The sequence below is a fragment of the Alternaria viburni genome (genome assembly GCF_023758015.1).
Source record: "Alternaria viburni strain BMP 2772 chromosome Unknown scaffold_9, whole genome shotgun sequence".
NCBI classification, from domain to species: Eukaryota; Fungi; Ascomycota; class Dothideomycetes; order Pleosporales; family Pleosporaceae; genus Alternaria; species Alternaria viburni.
The window spans coordinates 565,938-586,078 of NW_026055778.1; the positions used below are offsets into that span (position 1 = coordinate 565,938).

At 53.2% G+C, this 20,141-nt stretch overlaps 4 protein-coding genes across 4 annotated transcripts; 3 read left to right on the forward strand and 1 right to left on the reverse strand.

The window, feature by feature from the left end:
• Positions 1-80: 80 nt before the first annotated feature.
• Positions 81-832, forward strand: J4E79_005093 (uncharacterized protein; the record flags this gene model as incomplete). The annotated part of the gene is made up of 2 exons (XM_049353971.1): positions 81-92; positions 140-832. The coding sequence occupies 2 exons, from the start codon at positions 81-83 to the stop codon at positions 830-832; spliced, it is 705 nt and encodes a 234-aa protein (XP_049211591.1).
• Positions 833-5,762: 4,930 nt separating this feature from the next.
• On the forward strand, positions 5,763-7,874 carry J4E79_005094 (uncharacterized protein; the record flags this gene model as incomplete). Its single annotated transcript, XM_049353972.1, has 2 exons — positions 5,763-5,823; positions 5,920-7,874. The coding sequence occupies 2 exons, from the start codon at positions 5,763-5,765 to the stop codon at positions 7,872-7,874; spliced, it is 2,016 nt and encodes a 671-aa protein (XP_049211592.1).
• Positions 7,875-13,787: 5,913 nt separating this feature from the next.
• On the reverse strand, positions 13,788-15,352 carry J4E79_005095 (uncharacterized protein; the record flags this gene model as incomplete). The annotated part of the gene is made up of 3 exons (XM_049353973.1): positions 13,788-14,421; positions 14,471-15,002; positions 15,055-15,352. The coding sequence occupies 3 exons, from the start codon at positions 15,350-15,352 to the stop codon at positions 13,788-13,790; spliced, it is 1,464 nt and encodes a 487-aa protein (XP_049211593.1).
• A 236-nt stretch (positions 15,353-15,588) lies between these two features.
• J4E79_005096 (uncharacterized protein) lies at positions 15,589-18,608 on the forward strand (the record flags this gene model as incomplete). The annotated part of the gene is made up of 2 exons (XM_049353974.1): positions 15,589-15,790; positions 15,838-18,608. The coding sequence occupies 2 exons, from the start codon at positions 15,589-15,591 to the stop codon at positions 18,606-18,608; spliced, it is 2,973 nt and encodes a 990-aa protein (XP_049211594.1).
• Between the last annotated feature and the right edge of the window lie 1,533 nt (positions 18,609-20,141).

The window sequence follows — 20,141 nt, forward strand, 5'->3', positions numbered from 1 at the left end:
CGTTGCCTACGTAAAAGCCACCCTCTTTCCTGTCTAATCGCGACCAAGATTGACACAGCAGATCGTGAAGTTCCGCTCAGATGGATTACCAGGTATGTCTCTCGTCGCGAAAGTCAGGAACAGCTACTAACGTCTACAGAATCGCGCAGGCTCCAAATTTGGAGGCGGTGGTGTCGCATCACAGTCCGCGACGAATGCCGACCGACGAGAGCGTCTCCGAAAGCTCGCGCTCGAGACCATCGACCTTGACAAGGACCCGTACTTCTTCAAGAACCACGTCGGCAGTTTCGAGTGCCGCCTCTGTTTGACGGTCCACCAGAACGATGGATCCTATCTCGCCCATACACAAGGAAGGAAGCATCAGACAAACCTGGCACGTCGTGCGGCGAAGGAGCAGAGAGAAGGCAAAAGAGATGATGTGGGCCAGCAAGGACTCCTCGCGGGTGTACTGCCCAAGAAGAACGTCATCAAGATCGGTCGGCCTGGATACCGCATTACAAAAGTACGCGACCCGAACACACGCCAAAATGGCTTGTTGTTCCAGTTCCAGTTCCCGGACCTCACCCCCGGGATCACTCCCAAGGTACGTGTCATGAGCGCATACGAGCAGAAGGTGGAGGAGCCAGACCCAAACTACCAGTACCTCATTGTGGCTGGCGAGCCTTACGAGACGGTCGCGGTGAAGCTGCAATCTCGCGACATCGACAGACGGGAGGGCAAGTTCTGGTTCTGGTTCGACGAAGACGCCAAGGAATTCTGGTGCCAGATCCTCTTCAAGACTGAGCGTGACGAACGCTTCAGCGCAGTACCAGGTCTTGCTCCCGGACGATAGCCGCGCTCTCATAGGCGGGGCGTTCAAGACTTCTACTACTTCGGGAATTGTACTTTTAGGGCGTTTTGGCAGCGTTCATCCGGGGCATCATGACCATCTTTGAGGGGAGTTTACGTCGGTGTAGGTAGTCCCGGAACAGAATATTGGATAATGCAAATCTAACATGAATCAAGAAGTGCTTGCTGCCGATTGTGTAGTGCCAAGCTGCTCTTTCCGAGATTGAAATATCCGGCATGCGGTTACATCGTGAAGCGTTGAACACGGAGTGCCAAGTTCCCACATGGCTCTATTGGCAATACTTGTGACTCACTCCAGGCAAGAACTCGCATCTTCAAGTGCAGATTGTGTTTGAGGGTTGACCAGGTTCAGCATGTAGAAGGTGCGCCTGCTCGATCTTGGATGCTCACATGGCAAGAAGGCTTCCGCCTTGCATCTGCACCTTCCCTACAGGACCTCTGGGCCGAACAGCTTCAGCAACACGAGCCACCATTGCCTTCTCACCGTCTTTCTCGCTTCTGCATTCAATCGATCAGACCGCTCCGTTGGTTCGCCACCGCTTCAAATACAAATTGCCGGCTGAGCTAAAGCCAGAACTTGCTTGCCGCTTGCGGGTATCTGGCCCTTCTGGTACTCGATCATGCTGTTTCAGTGATCAGCTATCATCAGGCCAAGAGCTACGTGCGACTAGACTGCTGCCGTTCATACATTGCAGTAGTGTGCAGGTGTTGGTATGCTCGCCTCCTCCTCGGTTCTATACTATCGAAGCATGTTTGATGGAGGATGACGCAGCTCCCTGAGAAGGCTACTAACGCGCTTACTTGTGTGCTGCAGCTTGTCGCTTCAAGTAAGACTTGACGGAGCCGGTCTCGGAACGTCGCCTAGCAAGCGTTGACGCGTGAGAGCCTTTGCTCTTGAGAATGCCGCGAACTGAATCCAGTGAACACTTCAACTTTAGTATAATGCCGATGTCCGATGCATTACTGACGAGTTTCACAATACATGAACAGGCTGTGGCAACTGAACCCCGCCTCGATTGTGTTGACACCGAGTTGCCTTGAATCCTACTCGGGATCCGGATCTAAACGGCATCAAGACTGTATGACACTCAAAGACGGAAGAAAAAACCCAGCTAGATGGACGCGTGGAGCTCAATTCACCGCACTCTCCACCTCCAATACTACATCGGACTGAATCCGGTGGAGACTTCAACTTCATGAGCCTTGTTCTCTTGCTGTATGGTCCATCGGATACGTGGGTCTCTCTTTAGGTCCCACCGATTCACCTGCGGGAGTGGATGACTATCTAACTCAAGGCGGTAGGCGTAGGCTTCCCAACCTCAACAGACATCACGTTCTACTTGGACTCATCTCCGGGTCGTTCATGAGTATCATCTGATGCACGAATGGATAAATACGATAACCGCCCTGGTCTTTTCAAGCCCTCGGCGCAATTGGTAGCACCTGACCGTCTTTTCGTCGAACGAATGCTGGATCTGGTCTGATGATTGGCCACGACTACCTTAAACGTTGATGCAGCCTCGCCACGCTTCCCCACTCTGGAGTGGACCGCCTCACCGTTCGAACGCAGTTTGCCTAGGCCGATGATCTGACATGGAAAGAACGACAGCGCCGGGCAGGATTGAGGATCCGAAGGGGCTGGGGTTCGTCTCTAGGTTGCAATAGCGCAGCTACTCTCTAGCGAGCCTTGGGGACATGCCGAAGCCACTAGCACCCACTATCTTCATGATTCAAAATCACAAATGGACCATCTTGGAGCTGATCCGCGATTACAGGCAAAATGGAAGCATGAACAGTGAGCCCGTTGGGGACGATCTCGAACCCTATACTGGACGTTTGATTACACTTTCACACAGCGGACCTGCGTTTGTACATGGTGTTGCAGCAACATTTGTTTTTGCTTCGGTGTTGCAAAAGCCGATGAAGAAGAGATGTGCTTCACCGCTACGGTTGTACGACCCGCTGCATGTGGCTTTCGTACGGGAAGCCAAACGGAAGCCATATCCAGTGTTAGCTTACGGGACATCCGCAGTTGGCTGCAAGAACAAGCACTCACCAGTGGATGGTCCTACCCTTTCCATTACCTCGGATTTCTGAAACGAGGTCTCGACGTGAAATGGCTTCGATATCATGGAACGGCTACAACCGCCGTACGCCGCGATCTTCAATCTAACTTGAACGTGGGACCATCTTGGCGTCTGATGTCTCCCGAAGCTGGGATCCAAGACGGTGGATACAGCTGTCATATGATCAAGCAGCTATCCTAGCCCGACGGTAGTGCCCCGCCAAGATATGGACTAGGTCTAATACTTGAATTTGCATTGGAATGTTTCAACGATCCTTGTATTTAGCGCGCTACAGGTGTCATGACAGCGGTGTGCGGGTTTAGTAGCATGATGGTGAACGTCAGGCTGGTTGAATGCTAACGAGGGGTCGACATGTCGAGAAGTCGGAGCCATTCTCGCCCTCCTACCCACGACATGTATGGCATATTTTGAACCATAGAAGAAGGGAGCCATGTTCCACTCGCGTGGTAGTCCCGAGTTACGAAGGCAACGGATATAAGCGACTGCACTATATCAACATGGCTCCATAGATGAAGACTGATCGGCCGTGTTGTTTCTTCGTACCCCACTGGAGAGTACCGAGTTCGGACGCAACAAAGGCTCTAGCAAACAAAGAATGGCAACGTTTCTAAATTGGTTTAGACCCTGCAGTGAGAGGCAGATGACAAACTTTGGCCTCAGGGTCTAAGACATGGAACAATGTGGCACAGCCTCCCGAGAACGCGTCAGGAAAGAGACGCGAAAGGCTGCGCGCTTCCAGCATGCCGAAGCGGGTGCCGGCATCGTCGGCTTACAGGAAGACACAGTGTGTTCTCCGTGTGAATAGATTACGTCTTGCACTCGCGTAGTTTCAAGAGCATGTCAAAGGGCACGGCGCACGGACGGGATTAGGTAGAGCAAGCGCTCAAGACAGGCAAGACGAACGGACATGGCGTTTCGACTCCCGCTAAGGTAGTGGCGCGAGCTGCGGAAGGGATGTGAGATATGGGTAAGGTAGCATGGTGGGGATCGGTTACAGCACGGGCAGGCCAAGGGTCATGTCGACATGTGCCCTTGTTGGTTCGGCGGGGAACGGGTCGCTTGGTGGAACAGATCGCCAACTCTGCGATGAGGGTGCTGTCCACACGGAACGAAGAATGAATATCGAAGCGTCCAAGCGCTGTAACTGGATGCGCGGGCTAGAGAGCAGTGTCTGGTAGGAAGCGACTCCGGTGCAATGGATCGGCTTGAGCTTTCAGCTGCAGCAGCTGGTCATAGGCCCGCGAAGACCGACGGCGCTACGAAAGGACGAGCCTCCACTCGGCCTAGGAAATGCTAGAGGAAAACGAATTGCACAAGCAAAGGCAAAGGTCGGCGATCAGCGCAGCATTTTTAGACGTCGCGACGGAGTAGCGGGAATACGAGTAGTAGTTGACCGATGCAGCGCAATTAAGTCGGGCTTCCTTATTCGGCTGTTGCGGCAAGCAGGAGCGGGCTGGGGTAGCATGGCGACGGGCGCTGGGGGAGTCAGACGATACGGGTTGATTGATAGAGAGAGAAGGTCGAATGCATGACGACGGCGGCCGCCAATGCAGGCCTGGGTAGTCTGTCTTGGGCGCGCTGCAGGCCCACGGGTCTAAAATCAATGATTCGATAGCAGCCTGCTGACACGGTCGCCTTGTCGGGAGCTGCTCAATCAGCAGCTGGCGGGCTCGTGAGTGGTGGGGAGTCACTGGGGAGAGGTGGATAGGCAGCGCTGATGACCCAGGCCTCGCGTTCGCGCAGACATCGAAGATAGAGAGCAAGGCCCGGCGCGCGCGGGTGCTTGGCCTGTTGCGGTGGAGACGGAATCGCTCAGCGAGATCCAAGCTAGTGGTCGCTATCGCGCAGCATGATGCAAGTAATGCTGTTCGGCTCCGTGCGCTCAAGAGGTAGTGAAAAGCCACCGGCTCGTGCAGGGCCGCGGGAGAGCCACTTTTTATCACACTGCAGCTAGCAGAGCGCAGCGCCTCTCCTGCCTGAAGCTTGTCGCCATTGTCAGTGCGTGCCATTTGCTCACTAGACGACTTGGACGTCCGCCGCGCGGGCCGTCAGCTGCTGGGGTTGCAGGGCATATCAGATTGGGCCTCGCTCCCATTTCGTAATTCACCATAACCCGATTCCCAGTCCGTCGCTCGCAGAAGCACCCAGTGGTCTTTGCTCCCGCACTCGCAGCTCACGCCGCCGCGCCAATCGCCCACACGCCCACACAGCCGCCCATACATATCTTGCACCAAGGGCTCCTGTCGCTGGTTAGACAGCCTGCACCGCCCAAGGTTCGTTCCCCCCAACCGTTCGCTCGCCCCGACACCTGTCCTGCCCTGCAAGTCACCTTACAGCGGCTGCTCGCAGTGTCTGTCCCTGCCTGCCTGCACGTGTCGTGTCTCTGCTATTGCCAGGGCGCGCCGTCACCTCAAGCTCAAACCTAACCGCGTCCTAGCCTGTATCGATCCGCGAGCACCGTCGGATTCGGAACATTGCGTTTGTACCACCTGTTCTGGCATTTTCCGCGACGCTGTTCACGCTGCGCTGCTGGGACGCACCTGCCCTCCCCGACCGAACGCGCCTTCCCGGCGAGTCTTGGCCCCACCCGCACCTGCCGAACTTGAACCTTGGTTCGACCGCGCCGACACGACACTGCTCCCATCGCCTCCAACACATGCTCCCCAGCGACCGCTGCCGACTCCCGTGCGTCCAGCTGTCCTGACTGCGCCGCGCCCATTGGCCACCCTCTGAGCTTCGCGACGCTCGACGGAAGCTTCCTTCGAGCTCGGTTGCTCTTGCGCCGCCTGGATGTACTCAGTGCATGTGCAACACCCTATACAAATCATGTCGAATGGTGGCTTTGCCAACGGCATCATGGACCCGCCTGGCACCATTGACCCGTCGCGTAAGTAGTCGCGTCCCCCTCTCCCAGCTGCTCACTGGCTTGCGCGTCTGTTACATCCGACGCAGCCTCCCGCGACCTCTTGTTGACCCAGCCCAGATGTCTTCGGAGGCCCGACCCAGCCCGTCGCACAGCAACAGCAGGCATCGCGAGGCCTGAAGCGCAGTCGCTCGCCAGAAACCCCCTACGAGATCCAGGGCGATGACACGCCCAACAACAAGCGCAGTCGCGGCCGCCCGCCCAAGACGGCCAGACCCCCCTACGCCGGATCGCCCAACCGTGGCTCCCAGCCTCCGCAGAGTGGCATCGCGCCGCCCGTACAGACACCCCAGCTGCAGACATCGGCCCTGCCCCAAGGATCGCCTCCCCAGATCTCGCCCTCCGGCAAAGGAACGCCCACCAAGCCCGCCGTCATAAAGGCGCTGCCGACGGTGCGCGACCACACGACCGACCAGCTAAATCCCGAGGGCGACGAATACATACCGCGCGAAATCGACGAGGCCGGCGAGAGGAAGGTTACGCAGACCGGCCACCCACTCGACGGCCGCGAATACCGCTGTCGCACCTTCTTCGTCCCCAACAGGGCCGACAAGCTCTTCATGCTCGCAACAGAATGCGCGCGTGTCCTGGGCTACCGTGACTCGTACCTGCTTTTCAACAAGAACCGATCTCTATATAAAATTATTGCCACCCAGGCCGAGAAGGACGACCTAATCCACCAGGAGATTCTACCATACTCATACCGATCCAGACAGATTGCCATAGTGACTGCCCGATCCATGTTCAGACAGTTCGGAAGCAGACTGATCGTCAACGGCCGGCGCGTGCGCGACGACTACTGGGAGAGCAAGGCTCGGAAGCAGGGTTTTACCGAGGAGGACGCTGCGGGCGAGAAGAGGCCAGGTGCTGCAAAAGCAAGAGAGGCAGCCGCAGCCGAAGCCAACCACGCAAGTGCCATGGCCTTTGCTCATCCAGGAGCATACACCGGCAACAACCAAGACTACCTCGGTGCTGCCATTAACCCTCTGCAGCCTTTCGGTGGTCTCAACCCCGCACCAGGAAGCATGCCTTCCACAAACGCTGACGCATACAACCGCACAACGGCTGACCTGCAGCCCCGAGACTACAGTGGCGTTCAGCGGCCGCGACATGAGATGCAGGGCGCCCCCTATCAGGACTTGACACGGCCAACCCCGTCCGGCGAGATCCTCAACGCAGCTGCGCAAACAGCTGAAGTCAACAAGCAGCTCGAGCAACAACGCAAGCATCGCAAAGACTACCTCAACGATGTCTGGCAACGACCCCACGAGCCGCCGGTCCAGCCAGACCGACCTGGAACTGCCGAAGGACAGCACGCACCCCAAGTCACCCAGACCGTGCAGTCGCCGCGCATGCCTTCGACTGCCGTCAGCATGCCAGGGAACCAGTACGGAATGCCAGCACAGACACCGCAAAGACCTGGACAGTCGATGAGCGCTCAAGCCTACCGTCCGCAGCCCATGCCCCAGAACAACATGGTGCCTTCGCCCATGGCTCAGCAACACACCCCACTCCGCCCTGACCAGATGCACCGTCGCCCACCAAGCATCGGTATGCAGCAGGGCATGAATGCCTCCAGCATGGGCCCTGGAGGCATGCTTCCAGGTGTTCAGCAGAACCCAGGCCATGGCTACCCTCCATCACATATGTGGCAAGGACCACCACAGCCATCCCCGCTCTCACAACAGCACAACATGCAGCAATATGCGCAACGACCGCAGCAATCTCCGCTCCCGCAACAGTCTCCCATGCATGCATCGCCACAGCTGCATCATGCTCAAAGCAGTGCATCGATGCATGGCACACCTGTCCAACAGTATCAGACCATGGGTGCTATGGGCGGTTCTATGCCCGGAGGAGACCCTGGATACCAAGCCATGGGGCAGAACCCCTACCAGCCTAGCCCAAGCCCTCACCAGTTCATGCAACACCAGAGCGCTGCCGCTCAACAGCCTGGTATGCCTGGCTGGGCACCACCACAGGCTCAACAACAAGGAGGATGGTCGACGTACTAGGAGATGTCAAAACTTTACCTTCAACCGTGGGAACCCACTATCAATTCGCTGATTGCGTTCTAATCCAGCATCAGAGATGATCTTGTGTTCTCCACGTTCCGATCGACGCCATAAGCTTCCCGCTACTCGTTCTCCGTCGCACTCTGTACACTAGGCTCATTCCATCTTGCTTTTCACTCCGCTCCCCGCTCCACCAGCAACAATGAAATCACGACCCACGAGACGGTGATGAACACGCCAAGCACCGAACATGACAATACGAAGGGATGATGGATGGGGTACACGGTACCGTTTTTTTTCCTTGCCTTTACAGGCTCGATCATTGTTTCCTCCTGGCGGCTTTGGAACGTATTTTGCATTCGTCGATGATACCTGGAGGTCCGTTCACCTGCTGTTTCGCATCGCACGGATACCCCACAGTACTTTGAGGCTTGGTAGTATTTGCATGGATTTGCGGGCACGAGTGCTTGGGATACTTGAAGGAGATTCATTTCTTGCATCACTTGGTAACGTTGCTTCGGATCAGATTGTCAGATTGTCTTTCTTCGCATTCCTTGTCAGTATTAGCAGATCCCCGTCACAGTCGTCTCGTACGTGGTGGTTTTGGTTATAGCTTTTTGCACAAGATTCCCCCAGATTCCCCAACACCTTGTTTCGTGTTTTTTAGTTGCTCATTTGCAGTTCCTTGCATGGTTGAAGGGATACGCATTAAGCTTCCCGCAAGCTGCTGCACCGGTACATTGGAGGAACATGTGGATATGCGTGCCATGTAGGGTTCGGAACGCATAGCAGGAAGGATCTTCTTGACATATCCTTTCCTTACTAATAATATTACTCCATTGCGCGAATACGATTTACACTCCACACTCGGCGTAGCGTCGTGACCACACGTAGCGCACTTGACCATGCGAAGATGACATTGGGACCAGGCAGGGTTTGCAACCATGTTTGAACAGCAGATGGCTTTGTCTCGGACATCTGCACCCCAGAGTGTCAGAATGCGTCATGTCGCTCCGCGTACCCCAATTGCTTCGTGCATCTGCACATATGCTCGGCATCTCGAATCCCTCAAGGGTCAGCTAACTACATGACGACGTGCGTCTAAGCATGAAGAACGACATGGTACATGGGTTCTGCGACACATGGACGACACAAAGACCGGGTGCGGGAGCGGACGGCTACACTGGACCGAGCTCAGACCCCGATGCATCATCGATTCGCGCGAAAGGGAGTCGATGGCTCGGGTATCTGGCGCAGCAAGCTATACTACCAGCTACCAAAAGTCTAAAAGCGCACTGTCCAGAATGCCCAGACGATACACGATATTGACGTTATTGCTGTTGCGGTTCCTTCATCGTCGGATCCGTGGGCGAGACTACGCAGTCAGCCAAGCAATCCACTGTTTCTTCCACCTGTCGGATCTACTCCGGCGGCTTTCCCAAATGACCGCAGTGAAGGTGGCCTAAGATTGCGGCTCAACGTATATCGGATAGGATTATATTCATGCTTTCTTCTGTGCTGACAGGGCGCTCATCGGTCAGCATGCACGGTTACGTCTGCCTTGCCGACCCCGTCGTCTCGTCTCAACGGCCTAACGATCACCCACCGCCAGGACGCATGAGTTGTTGCTTTTCCCATCGCAAGCCACAAATCTGACTTGAACTCCGCGGCCACGTGATGGCCGCGGATCTGTTCCTTCCCGCTGGCAAAGGGTGGTTTTGCTTTTGCGCTGCGGAGAGCAGACGTTACATGGTAACGCATCTCGCTTACAACATTGCGTCGCATATGTCTGGAAAGTTTCTCGGGGTCGTATCCTCATGTAAACTGAGTGAGCTGAACGGCGCCGGAGCAGAGATGCCTCTTTTGATCTTTATCCACTCTGAACTTGCATCATGGAACTGGATTATACTCGTGAGCACGGAATACCATCGTATAAGCCCCAGGGGTCTCGGCATATGTACTGTAGGTATGACCTGCATATGTGAATCTCAACAAGATTGTCACATGGATCCTCATCGCAGCGGCAACTATTACCGTCCATACAAGAACCACGAATGATTTTCGCGTAGTAAGCTGGGCATATAGGGCCCCCTGCAAGAACGGTAAGTAGGTACACCGCTGCCGCAAGGTAAGACAGCATTCCGGCTATCTGGGTAATTTCGCCCATCTGGTCCCTCCAGGGTTCTAGCTGACGAGTACCAAGAAAGGGCAATAATCATTGCTGGTATCGACGTGTAATGTGGCTGGACCCTTTCTTCCCCCATTCTAACCAATCTCCTCTCGATCACGCGCCGAAAATGCAACTATGATACGTTGTCGGATAGCGCATCCATCCATACAAGCCCGCTGCGCAACCAGCCGAGGGACGTGTATGGCTGGAACGCCCATCCGTTTACTTTTTCCCTTTGGCATGGATTCTCGCTTTACCCGTCACCATCTCCTACCCCATCGAGCTGGCATGGGAATCTCGTCATGCAAATGTTCAACCTTGCAAAGTGGAGACCTCACATGTCGCTCCCGATGCAATGCAGGTTGAGTCACAGCGCCGTTTGCAATCGCAGGAGCTGCTAGTCTGGTGTTAGTGTCGTATCCCGAGGTTTGGGATCGTTTGATTCGCGTCGTCTTGTCGCATGGGCGGCTAGTTCTACTGTGTCATTCGGACCGACTTGGGTCAATTGGTACGAATACTGGGGACGATTTCGATGGGGAATATTGGAAAAGGAATGAGAGCATGGTTTAAGGTCAAACGGCATTCAACGCCGTCTCCATTTACACGCTGCGGAAAGCTGCGATCTTGTGGAGTTTAACTAAGTGCAGGGGTAGATCCGCGATCGGTAAATACAATTGACCCTGGATCTCAGGGATTGAGGTGTTTGTTCAGGTAGTATTCGCGATGACAATTGAGCAGGTCTTGGCTTCTGCATCTCTTGGACTTGTGGCGGCTGACTAGATGGACAAGCAGGGTTTGTTGTCGCTACTATTGCGTATGCAAATCTTATTGTTGTTGTTTTTCTGGCAAGATCACTCATACGACGCTAGGTAATGTACCAGCTTAGCGCCAGGTGGTTTCCAACGCCTCCAACACCACAATGTCTGATGGACCGCGGCAACCGAGACAGCCGCTCTCGACGGCGTCGTTTGTGGGCAGTGTTATGTGTGAAGATCTCCATTCTTTTCTTGAGCATCGGCCTGGCGTATGGAGCTTTTACCCGCTTTGCAAAGGCTCTCGGACCAAACCGGCTCTCCCTGGAGTACCACCGGAAATATGATATGCGCAAGAAGCAAGCATCGTGGATATTGGCGATCCGCTCGACAAGGCTCCCGCTCGCTCAAGGGCTTCTTTGACCCGCTGTCGCTCAGATCACATAGCTGTCATAGCTACGAAGAAGCTCGCGCTTTCTGTCATGCATACTAATCATATCTCATCGTAAAGATATACAATACGTCATGTAGGAAAACGTGGTGCTGGGAGATACAACGTGTACTTTCAGTTTATGGTACACTTACAGTTGAAACAAGACGACTTTCTTCGTCTATTCAGAACCAACCTTGGAATCTTCGCATCTCTCCGAGATCTGAGCGAAAAGAAAGCTGATTGCCAAGCCAATGGTTCGCCAGCCTCGACGCCTAAGAGTGAAACAAAAAAGACATCTTCTGCTCGCATAAGAGCCGGATAATCGAGACGAACCCAAGGCTAAACTGCTATTCCATCGATTCGAAGATCCAAAAGTTGACGTGACGACTAGAAAAGCAAGCTCATTAACCGTCGAAGCATTTTCCCCGGAAGCAGCCGTAAAACACACCTTCTGCCAAATAGCCTCATCTGCGAAATGTTGCACCAGATTTGGTACCTGGGCCTCGTACCTGCATCCAGCCTCACGGTACGGTCCCTCATATCGCTACCGCGCACCAAAGTCAGGTACAGTACCAAAAAAAACGTCTCAACCCTCCTGTGGTTCGCAGTACGATCTACAACCGCGAAGGGGGAAATTATGTACCTGCATACCTAGGTAATGCGCGGATCACTATAGTTTCATTGAGACAACTCGGAACCAGAATCTGTCAACCAGGTTCTCGGGTATTGACCTCCTCTGACTGTTGACTATTGACCATTGACATGGACAAAGGTAGTATTTCCTCGACACGAATTCGGAAAGAGGCGAAAGGTAGCATTCAACAAAGCCTCAAAGTGTTATTCAGAGGCGCTCATTCGAAGATCTAAGAAAGCCACACAAAAATACAATTGATAGCACAAAAGCAGCACATTCAGTCCATGATTTTCTCCGGTAGCGGATGTTTCGAGCAAACAAAGCATTACCCGGTCGATCAAAGTTGGTAGAAGAAAAAGGCAACGTTCTAGCACGTTTCGACGCGCCTAATTTGGGACGACGGGTTTCGGTCACGCCGTAAGGGGAAGTGTGTACTAGACTGGAATGATCTGTTCAAGGCTATGGAGGCGGAAGCGGGTAGGTCTGTTCTGTTTGCACCGGTACCTGTATTGTAGAACTGAGGGGATTGGGAATGGGAGGGAAGAAGCAAGTTTGCTTGTCTAATATCCTTTGCTAACGAATCGTTCACGCAGGATGCCGTTCGGGGAGAGCGGAAGGCGACGCTAGATACTCTGTACCAATACCAGTGTGATGGTAGGATGAAGGGAGAAACCGCAAGTCCAGATCGTCTCAGATACTGGGCAGATCAATTGGCGATTTCGGTGCTTGCCGTAGCTATGGGTACGAGATCCGAGGCTTGGTAGTTGAGGAAATCGAAGAGCTTTAATTGCAATTATGAGGGAATACGGGTCAGTCTTGACGGAAGGTCAGCGGTGAAGCCGATGCTGCCTCGTCTTTGGGGTTTGAGACTTGGCTGAGCGTGCTGTGTGATTGAGTAGAACGGTATCTGGTTTGAGTGCGTAGTGATTAGCATTTTACGATACAGACATATACATGTGGCGACTACTATCGTGATAGATATCCAACTATGCACCATCCTTAGAAGTGATGAGATACACGTACTGGTAGGTAAAGCAGAACGAACAGCCCAAACATGAAGCAACATTCGTCATCCATAGAAGCCGCCTTCGTGTTGTCGAAGACTTGGACAGCTCTTGCGCTGAAATCAGAGACCCATGGTTTCCTACCATGTCACATCACACCAACCTTTGTGACTGTCAAATCAATTTTTTATCTTTCAAAAGCCCAGTACTCTGAAATACTCCCCTCTGTTCCTCACTGTCCGTATGTGTCCTCTCCGCATTGAACACTGCTGTTTCCTCTTCGCAAGAGCTACTTCAACGCTTCTTGAACAGTGTTGTCAAACCAACTTCCTCTCCCACAATGCGTGACTCTACACAACTTCCCTCTGATATCGTGAATTTCAGTCATACAAGATGTAGACCTTTTTTCAAGAATGATGACGAAAGTAAGACGACCGATCTTTTGGCGTGTCAAAAGACGGTGGTGTCTTCCCGACTTCGTTCGACCAAATTTGTCCGCCACACTTCATCAGCATAGCGCATCATGTCATAGCAGACTTGCGCGCTCTGTGTTCTTAGACGAACCATCTTGCTCGGGTTGTGGTTCGCCATACCGGACTCGATCATCCTATACGTCATGAAGTGCTGATGTATAGTCCAGATTAGAGACCGATGAGCTGGCTTGAGCAATTATAGAATGCTCTTGAAGATTGTAGTGAATGCAGTTTCTGGAGCTCAAGGCTCAATATTATGCATTGAGCGTTCGGGCTCCGATCTTCAAGGAAAGGGACAAGGGAGCACGAAGACCACCATGGATTGACTGAACATGTACTGGATGGGCCTAGCATTCTACGATGGGTCCCGTATAACGAGAATTTACAAACAGGAAAGCACTCACACGCTTGATAGTGTTTACAATCACCCCTTCCCACTAACGCCGATTACCTGAGTGGCAGCTCGGTCTTCGATTCAAAGCTGTATCGCATCCATTCACCAACAGCTCTCAAGCTCTCCCACCGTACGCTCTCATCTGCCTCTTGCATCAGCTCCATAACCCTGCCCTTCAGCCCCAACTTCTCAAGCTGTTGTCGCTTTTCTGGTACTTCTTTGACCAAACATGCTACGTCGTTGCAACCAATAGCCAATACCTGCTTGTCGTTATCCCAGCTCTTAGATAGAATCTCCGCAAGCTTCCGGGGGAGTTCGCCCTTGTTGTCTTCTAAGATGCGACGCGCATTCTCTTTCCAGAACGTAGCGTTACGATGCGGTGGTGACCAGCGAAGGTGGCCCGACTGCAACTCAGCAGCGTACTCGTCAAAGGTAGTCTGTGTCTTGGTGTACTCCTCGAGGAGATCGGTCAGGGCCTGTAGGTCTTCAAGAGCATCTTCGTCGGTCAGATGTCGTGATTTCAAGCTCGAGAGGAGAGCAGGTAGACGCGCGAGTACGGCCGTTGGAAGTAGCGTGTTGCGGTTCGTGGTCAAAAGGTTTACGAGGGTGGAAAGGAGGAGACGGGTGGTCTTTTCCTTAGGCGAGACCTTGAGGAGTTGCGTGTAGAGGATGACAATGTCGTGTTCCCTGTAAGGTGTTAATGTTTGCGAAACGTGAAATGGGAAAGGTACTGTACTCCTGAAGTCCTTCGCCTACGAGCTCGCCCTCAAAGCTGAGCTGCCAGATGACGAGTAATACATGGTATAGAAGCTGGAGACCAACACCACCAGCAATGCCACCATCTGTTGTACTGCGAATACTGGCACCACCACTGTACAGGGTCGAGTCCGTGTCTTTGGCAGACCCGGCCGCAGCTCTCAGGATATCAAACAGAGGGCTAAGTGTCTCCTTCCTTTGCTTCCAGAATATGCGCCTAGACTTGGTGCTGCGCAATACGGCCGAGTATTCCCGTACAGCGATATCCTGCAGACCAGCGTCGGATGCCTTTGCGAGTGTAGAGAGGTAGGTGAAGAGCTGCGCTAAGGCCTCATCGAGCTGGGGAGTGCTCTTGGCAGATGTTGTGACAGCATTAGACAGAAGGCCGGATAGGACGGAAGACGTGAGGAGCGGTACGGGGTCTTCGTTGTTGGATGAAGCCTTCAAGAGTGGTAGGAAAGGCTTGTAGGGCGCTGGGTGCTGAACGAGGGCTGATGTGAGGGCGGGTATGTCTGGAAATGTATGAGCTTCATCGCTTTATTAGAGAGACTGCATATCTCCTACCATCAATCATGTCTCCCAGCAGGACCAGCATGTAGTGGATAATGTCTTGGCGCTTCGCAGCTGCCTCGAAGATGCTCTGCGACCCATTTCCGCCCACTAGCAGTGTCACGAAGCTATCCACATCGGACTCGATAGTCTGCTTCCTCTGTTCCTTGCGCACTTTATCGATTGACTTGATCTTCTTGAGGTCTTCGTCGGTGATGGTCTTAGCTCGTACAGCTCCTTCCCATGATATAGGCCGGGCGCGGATGTTGTTCTGGATAGAGGTGAGGTACGTCGGCGGGTCTAGTGAAGACATTGCGAATATGATAGTAGGCGGCGGTGTACTGGTGATGTGCGGCTTCGGTGCCTGGAGTCGTAGTATTGGAGCTCTGCCCAGGTGATGTTGGTTGCTGTGAGGCCCACCTGGGAGCTCCGTCATGGTGCGGAGCTAGTGGAGCTAGGATCTTTTGATATCTTGGCATCCACCAATCTTTCGCAAACACCATCACTCCGCGCCTGCAGAGTTCAACAATCAACACACCTTGCGCAAACATGGAGTACTTCAGTCTGAAGCGGTCGACCGCTGCCGATCATGGCCAGTCCAACCTGTCCAGCAAGGTCTACGTGCGGTCTACGAAAAGTGGCAAGGTCCAGAAAATTGTGAGAGAACTGTATCTGCGACAGGACATTCCATGCTCGTCCAATCTTTGCAGGGCATGTCTAGAGATTGCGCCGACCGACTACTCGAAGAAAGGTTCGACCGCGAAACTCCACATGCAGAGTTAGACTAACCTTTTTCAGTCGCACCATTCGTCCTATCAGACACACCAGCAGGATCTAAGGACTTCCCAAATGGCCAATATCTCATTCCGGATACAAATGCTTTCCTTACTGGAATGGACTTGTTCGAGGTGGAGACCGCTTTTCACGATGTTATTGTCCTGCAAACTGTGCTAGAGGAAGTCAAGAACCGCTCCCTACCTCTGTATCATCGTCTGATCTCCTTGACCAAGAACGAAGGAAAGCGTTTCTACGTGTTTTTCAACGAGTTTAGGCAAGAGACGTATGTAGCACGGGAAGCTGGAGAAACGATCAATGATCGAAACGACCGAGCTGTGCGCAAAGCCGTGCAGTGGTACAACCAACACATTACGGAGGCTGTTCAAAAGCGGAGCAAGAAACAGACGCGCATCCCTACGGTAGTAATGATCACCGACGATAGAGACAACCTGCGGAAAGCCAAGGCCGAGAAAGTCCCAGGCAAGACTCTGTCCGACTTTGTCTCTGGCCTCGAAAACTCCGATGAGCTTCTAGATATGATCAGCGCAGCACAAGAGCAGCGAGAAGTCAGGTCGAAAAAGCCAGAGATCTTCTACTCCGAACACTACACGGTCTCGAAGATGATGACTGGCGTCAAAGCTGGAACGTTACACCAAGGCATTTTCAACGTCTCCCCATACAACTATCTGGAAGGCTCGGTTCACGTGCCTGCATTCGACAAATCGCTCCTGATTTTAGGACGTGAAAACAGCAATCGGGCTGTCTCTGGCGATGTCGTAGTTGTTGAAGTACTGCCTAAGGATCAGTGGAAGGCGCCTTCAACCAAGATCATTGAAGAGGAGACGGTGAACAAGAACGATAACGCAGAAGCCGAGGAAGGCGAAAATGTCATCCCGGAGAGAGAGCGACGAGCGCTACAAGAGGAGGTCAAGCGAGTACACGGGCAGACTATAGAGGGCAGGCCACAGCCAACTGCGCGCGTAGTGGGTGTCATCAAGCGGAATTGGAGACAATATGTGGGCCACATTGATCGCGACTCCGTTCGTTCCTCTTCGAAATCGAGCAGGCAACAACAGACCGTATTTCTTGTCCCAATGGACAAGCGCATTCCCAAGATCCGGATACGAACACGACAAGCTGGAGAGCTCCTTGGTCAGCGCGTTCTGGCAACAATCGACTCCTGGGATAGAGACTCTCGATACCCGGTCGGCCATTTTGTACGATCGCTCGGCGAGCTTGAGTCTAAGGGCGCAGAGACCGAAGCTTTGCTACTGGAGTGGGATGTTCAATACAAGCCCTTCCCGAAGACAGTTCTTGACTGTCTACCTGCGGAAGGTCACGACTGGAAAGTACCAGCTAGCTTGGAGGATCCAGGCTGGAAGGGACGCAAGGATCTTCGCGACCTCTTGGTATGCTCTATCGATCCTGTTGGTTGTGTTGACATCGACGATGCTCTCCATGCCCACAAGCTGCCGAATGGCAACTATCAAGTCGGTGTCCATATTGCGGACGTGTCCCATTTCGTCAAGCCGAACAACGCCATGGACAAGGAGGCCAGCCAGCGCGGAACGACCGTTTACCTAGTCGACAAGCGCATAGACATGTTGCCTATGCTTCTAGGAACAGACCTGTGCTCCCTGAAGCCATACGTAGAGCGTTACGCTTTCTCGGTAATTTGGGAGGTCACAGAGGATGCTGACATCGTCTCTTCCTACTTCACCAAGTCCGTCATTCGGTCGAGAGAAGCCTTCAGCTACGAACAAGCCCAAATCCGCATAGACGACGCTTCGCAGCAGGACGACCTCACGAAGGGCATGCGAACTCTGCTCATGCTTTCCAAGAAGTTGAAGCAAAAGCGAATGGATGCTGGAGCTTTGAACCTGTCTTCGCCAGAAGTAAAGGTCCGAACTGAATCTGAGACATCAGACCCGGCAGACGTCCAAACTAAGAAGCATCTTGATACCAACTCGCTTGTGGAGGAGTTCATGTTGCTCGCCAACATCAGCGTCGCTGCAAAGAACTACGAGGCCTTCCCGCAAACAGCGCTGCTTCGTCGTCACGCTGCCCCTCCAAAAACCAACTTCGAAGAGCTAGACAACCAACTCAAGGTCAAGAAGGGAATGGAGCTCAAGACAGACAGTTCCAAAGCTTTGGCTGACTCGCTGGATAAGTGTGTTGATCCCAGCAACCCGTTCTTCAACACTCTTGTCAGGATTATGGCGACGCGTTGCATGATGTCTGCAGAGTACTTCTGTGCCGGAACACAAGCGTATCCCGAGTTCAGGCATTATGGTCTTGCGAGCGAGATCTACACTCACTTCACATCCCCGATTCGCCGCTACGCTGATCTCGAAGCACATCGCCAGCTTGCTGCTGCCATTGAATACGAGCAGTTGGATCCCAGCCTACAGTCAAAAGCCAAGCTTGAGGCTGTGTGCAAGAACATCAACGTGCGCCATCGCAACGCACAAATGGCCGGTCGCGCTTCCATCGAGTACTACGTTGGCCAAGCACTCAAGGGCAAGGACATCAACGAGGAAGGTTTCGTCATGAAGATCTTCTCCAATGGTTTCGTGGTCTTTGTACCAAGATTTGGAATTGAGAGCCTCATCAGATTGAGAGATCTCGCCACACCGGAGCCAGAGGCTGATTTCGATGCCGAGAACTATGTGTTGAGTATCAAGGGCGATATCAAGCGGACTATCGAGCTGTTTGAGAAGGTGACCGTCAGGATCACGGATGAGCTTGAAGAGAGTACTGGAAAGAGGAAGGTGCGCTTGAGCCTGGTATGAGTTCTAAGGGAACTATCTGTTGGCTCAAGTTCTTAAGGCGTTCAAGGCACGAAAATGGGAAGGGTCATTTCATCTACTGTAACGTTAGACCTCTTCGGAGTTGTGGCCATAGCAATTCCAGTCGATACACATGCGGTTTACTCTATTGTACTGTCTCTCCTGATCGCTGTTCTGCGTCTTGAACGAGCATCTACACGTTACTGACTATTTATTTTCCAGGTAAACGGCTCGTACTCCGGTACCTAGGCCCTTAGCATGAATGTCACTTCGCCTTCTAGATGTCCAAAAAATACTTGACAAATAACGGCAGCGAACCAAGAAATGCACCAGCGTCTCAATCAAGTCGTCCTCCGACGCTTCTCTCGCTCTCAACCAGGCTTGCAGGTCCGACTTGACAGCAGCTTCCTGTTCGACATCACCCAATACTCGCATTCGGTATCGTCGCGCCCGCACTCTCATGTCGAACCCTTCTCAGCACGGTTCGATGGACTTCGCTGATCAACGCATATCCAACCCTTATTCTGCACGCGCAACCGTATTGCGCAAGCGACGCACCGACGAGTTCAGTTGCGACATGCCGACTCACGACATGCCGCTTCTCCACGTTCGGCCACGCCGACAAGGTTTACAACGGCTCCTGGGCATCCGCTTACCCCTTCTTCGCACTTGCGTTACCAGACTGTCTGATCCCGATCACCCCATTCTCACGCCATTGCATCGCGAACCGGATTTGGCGATCTGTAGAAGTATAGCTACCAGGAACATTGAATGCCGATCATCTATACTTGCCCCGTGAGGAGCATCACGGCTGGTAGAAACAAGCCACAACAAACGAGGAGATGGGTTATCTCTTTCCCGTCCAGGGCAATGGCGTATAAGGTGGCGCAAGATTAGCCCGGCAACGGACCGAGCCCGTTCTTGCATCTCCATGATCTACAGCGGAGGTTTGAAGACCGAAGTCGCGCGTTTGTCATTCGGCAAACCTGCTCTCACATGTCTACACGAGCTGCAAACCAGCCCCATCTCGCATGCGTGTGCATGTCTGGAAAATGACAGAAGGGGCGGTGGCACTTGGAAAACGTTCCTGTCGTTCGGGAACTACAGCGAGGCTGGTGGGGAGCTGGAAGGGTGAGCGAGGTCGCTTATAAGGTTTGTCGTATGTGAATAGCGCGGACACGACTCCGGAGTGCGGATGCTTGCAGGAGATTGTGAAAGACGGTTGCGTTGCGCGCATTACGAGCTTAGATCCGCAGTGGGGAGATGGTTTACCACCGTCGAGCCGCGCAGACATGCATCTGTAAGATGGAGATGGGCATACAGCCGTGTCGCTACCGTTGGTGTGCAGTAGGTGAAACTCGTTCGGTCCCCGCAACGAGATCAAGGTTCACTCAGAGTTTGGTACGATGTCGGCCCCGATATCGTAGCGCGCACTCTCCAGCATACTCTGGAGTAGAGTTCCCTTGTTCCCTGACAAATCGTCACAATGATGATCATGTTGGGGGTAGTGATTCATTGGCTTGTTCTTGATGACAT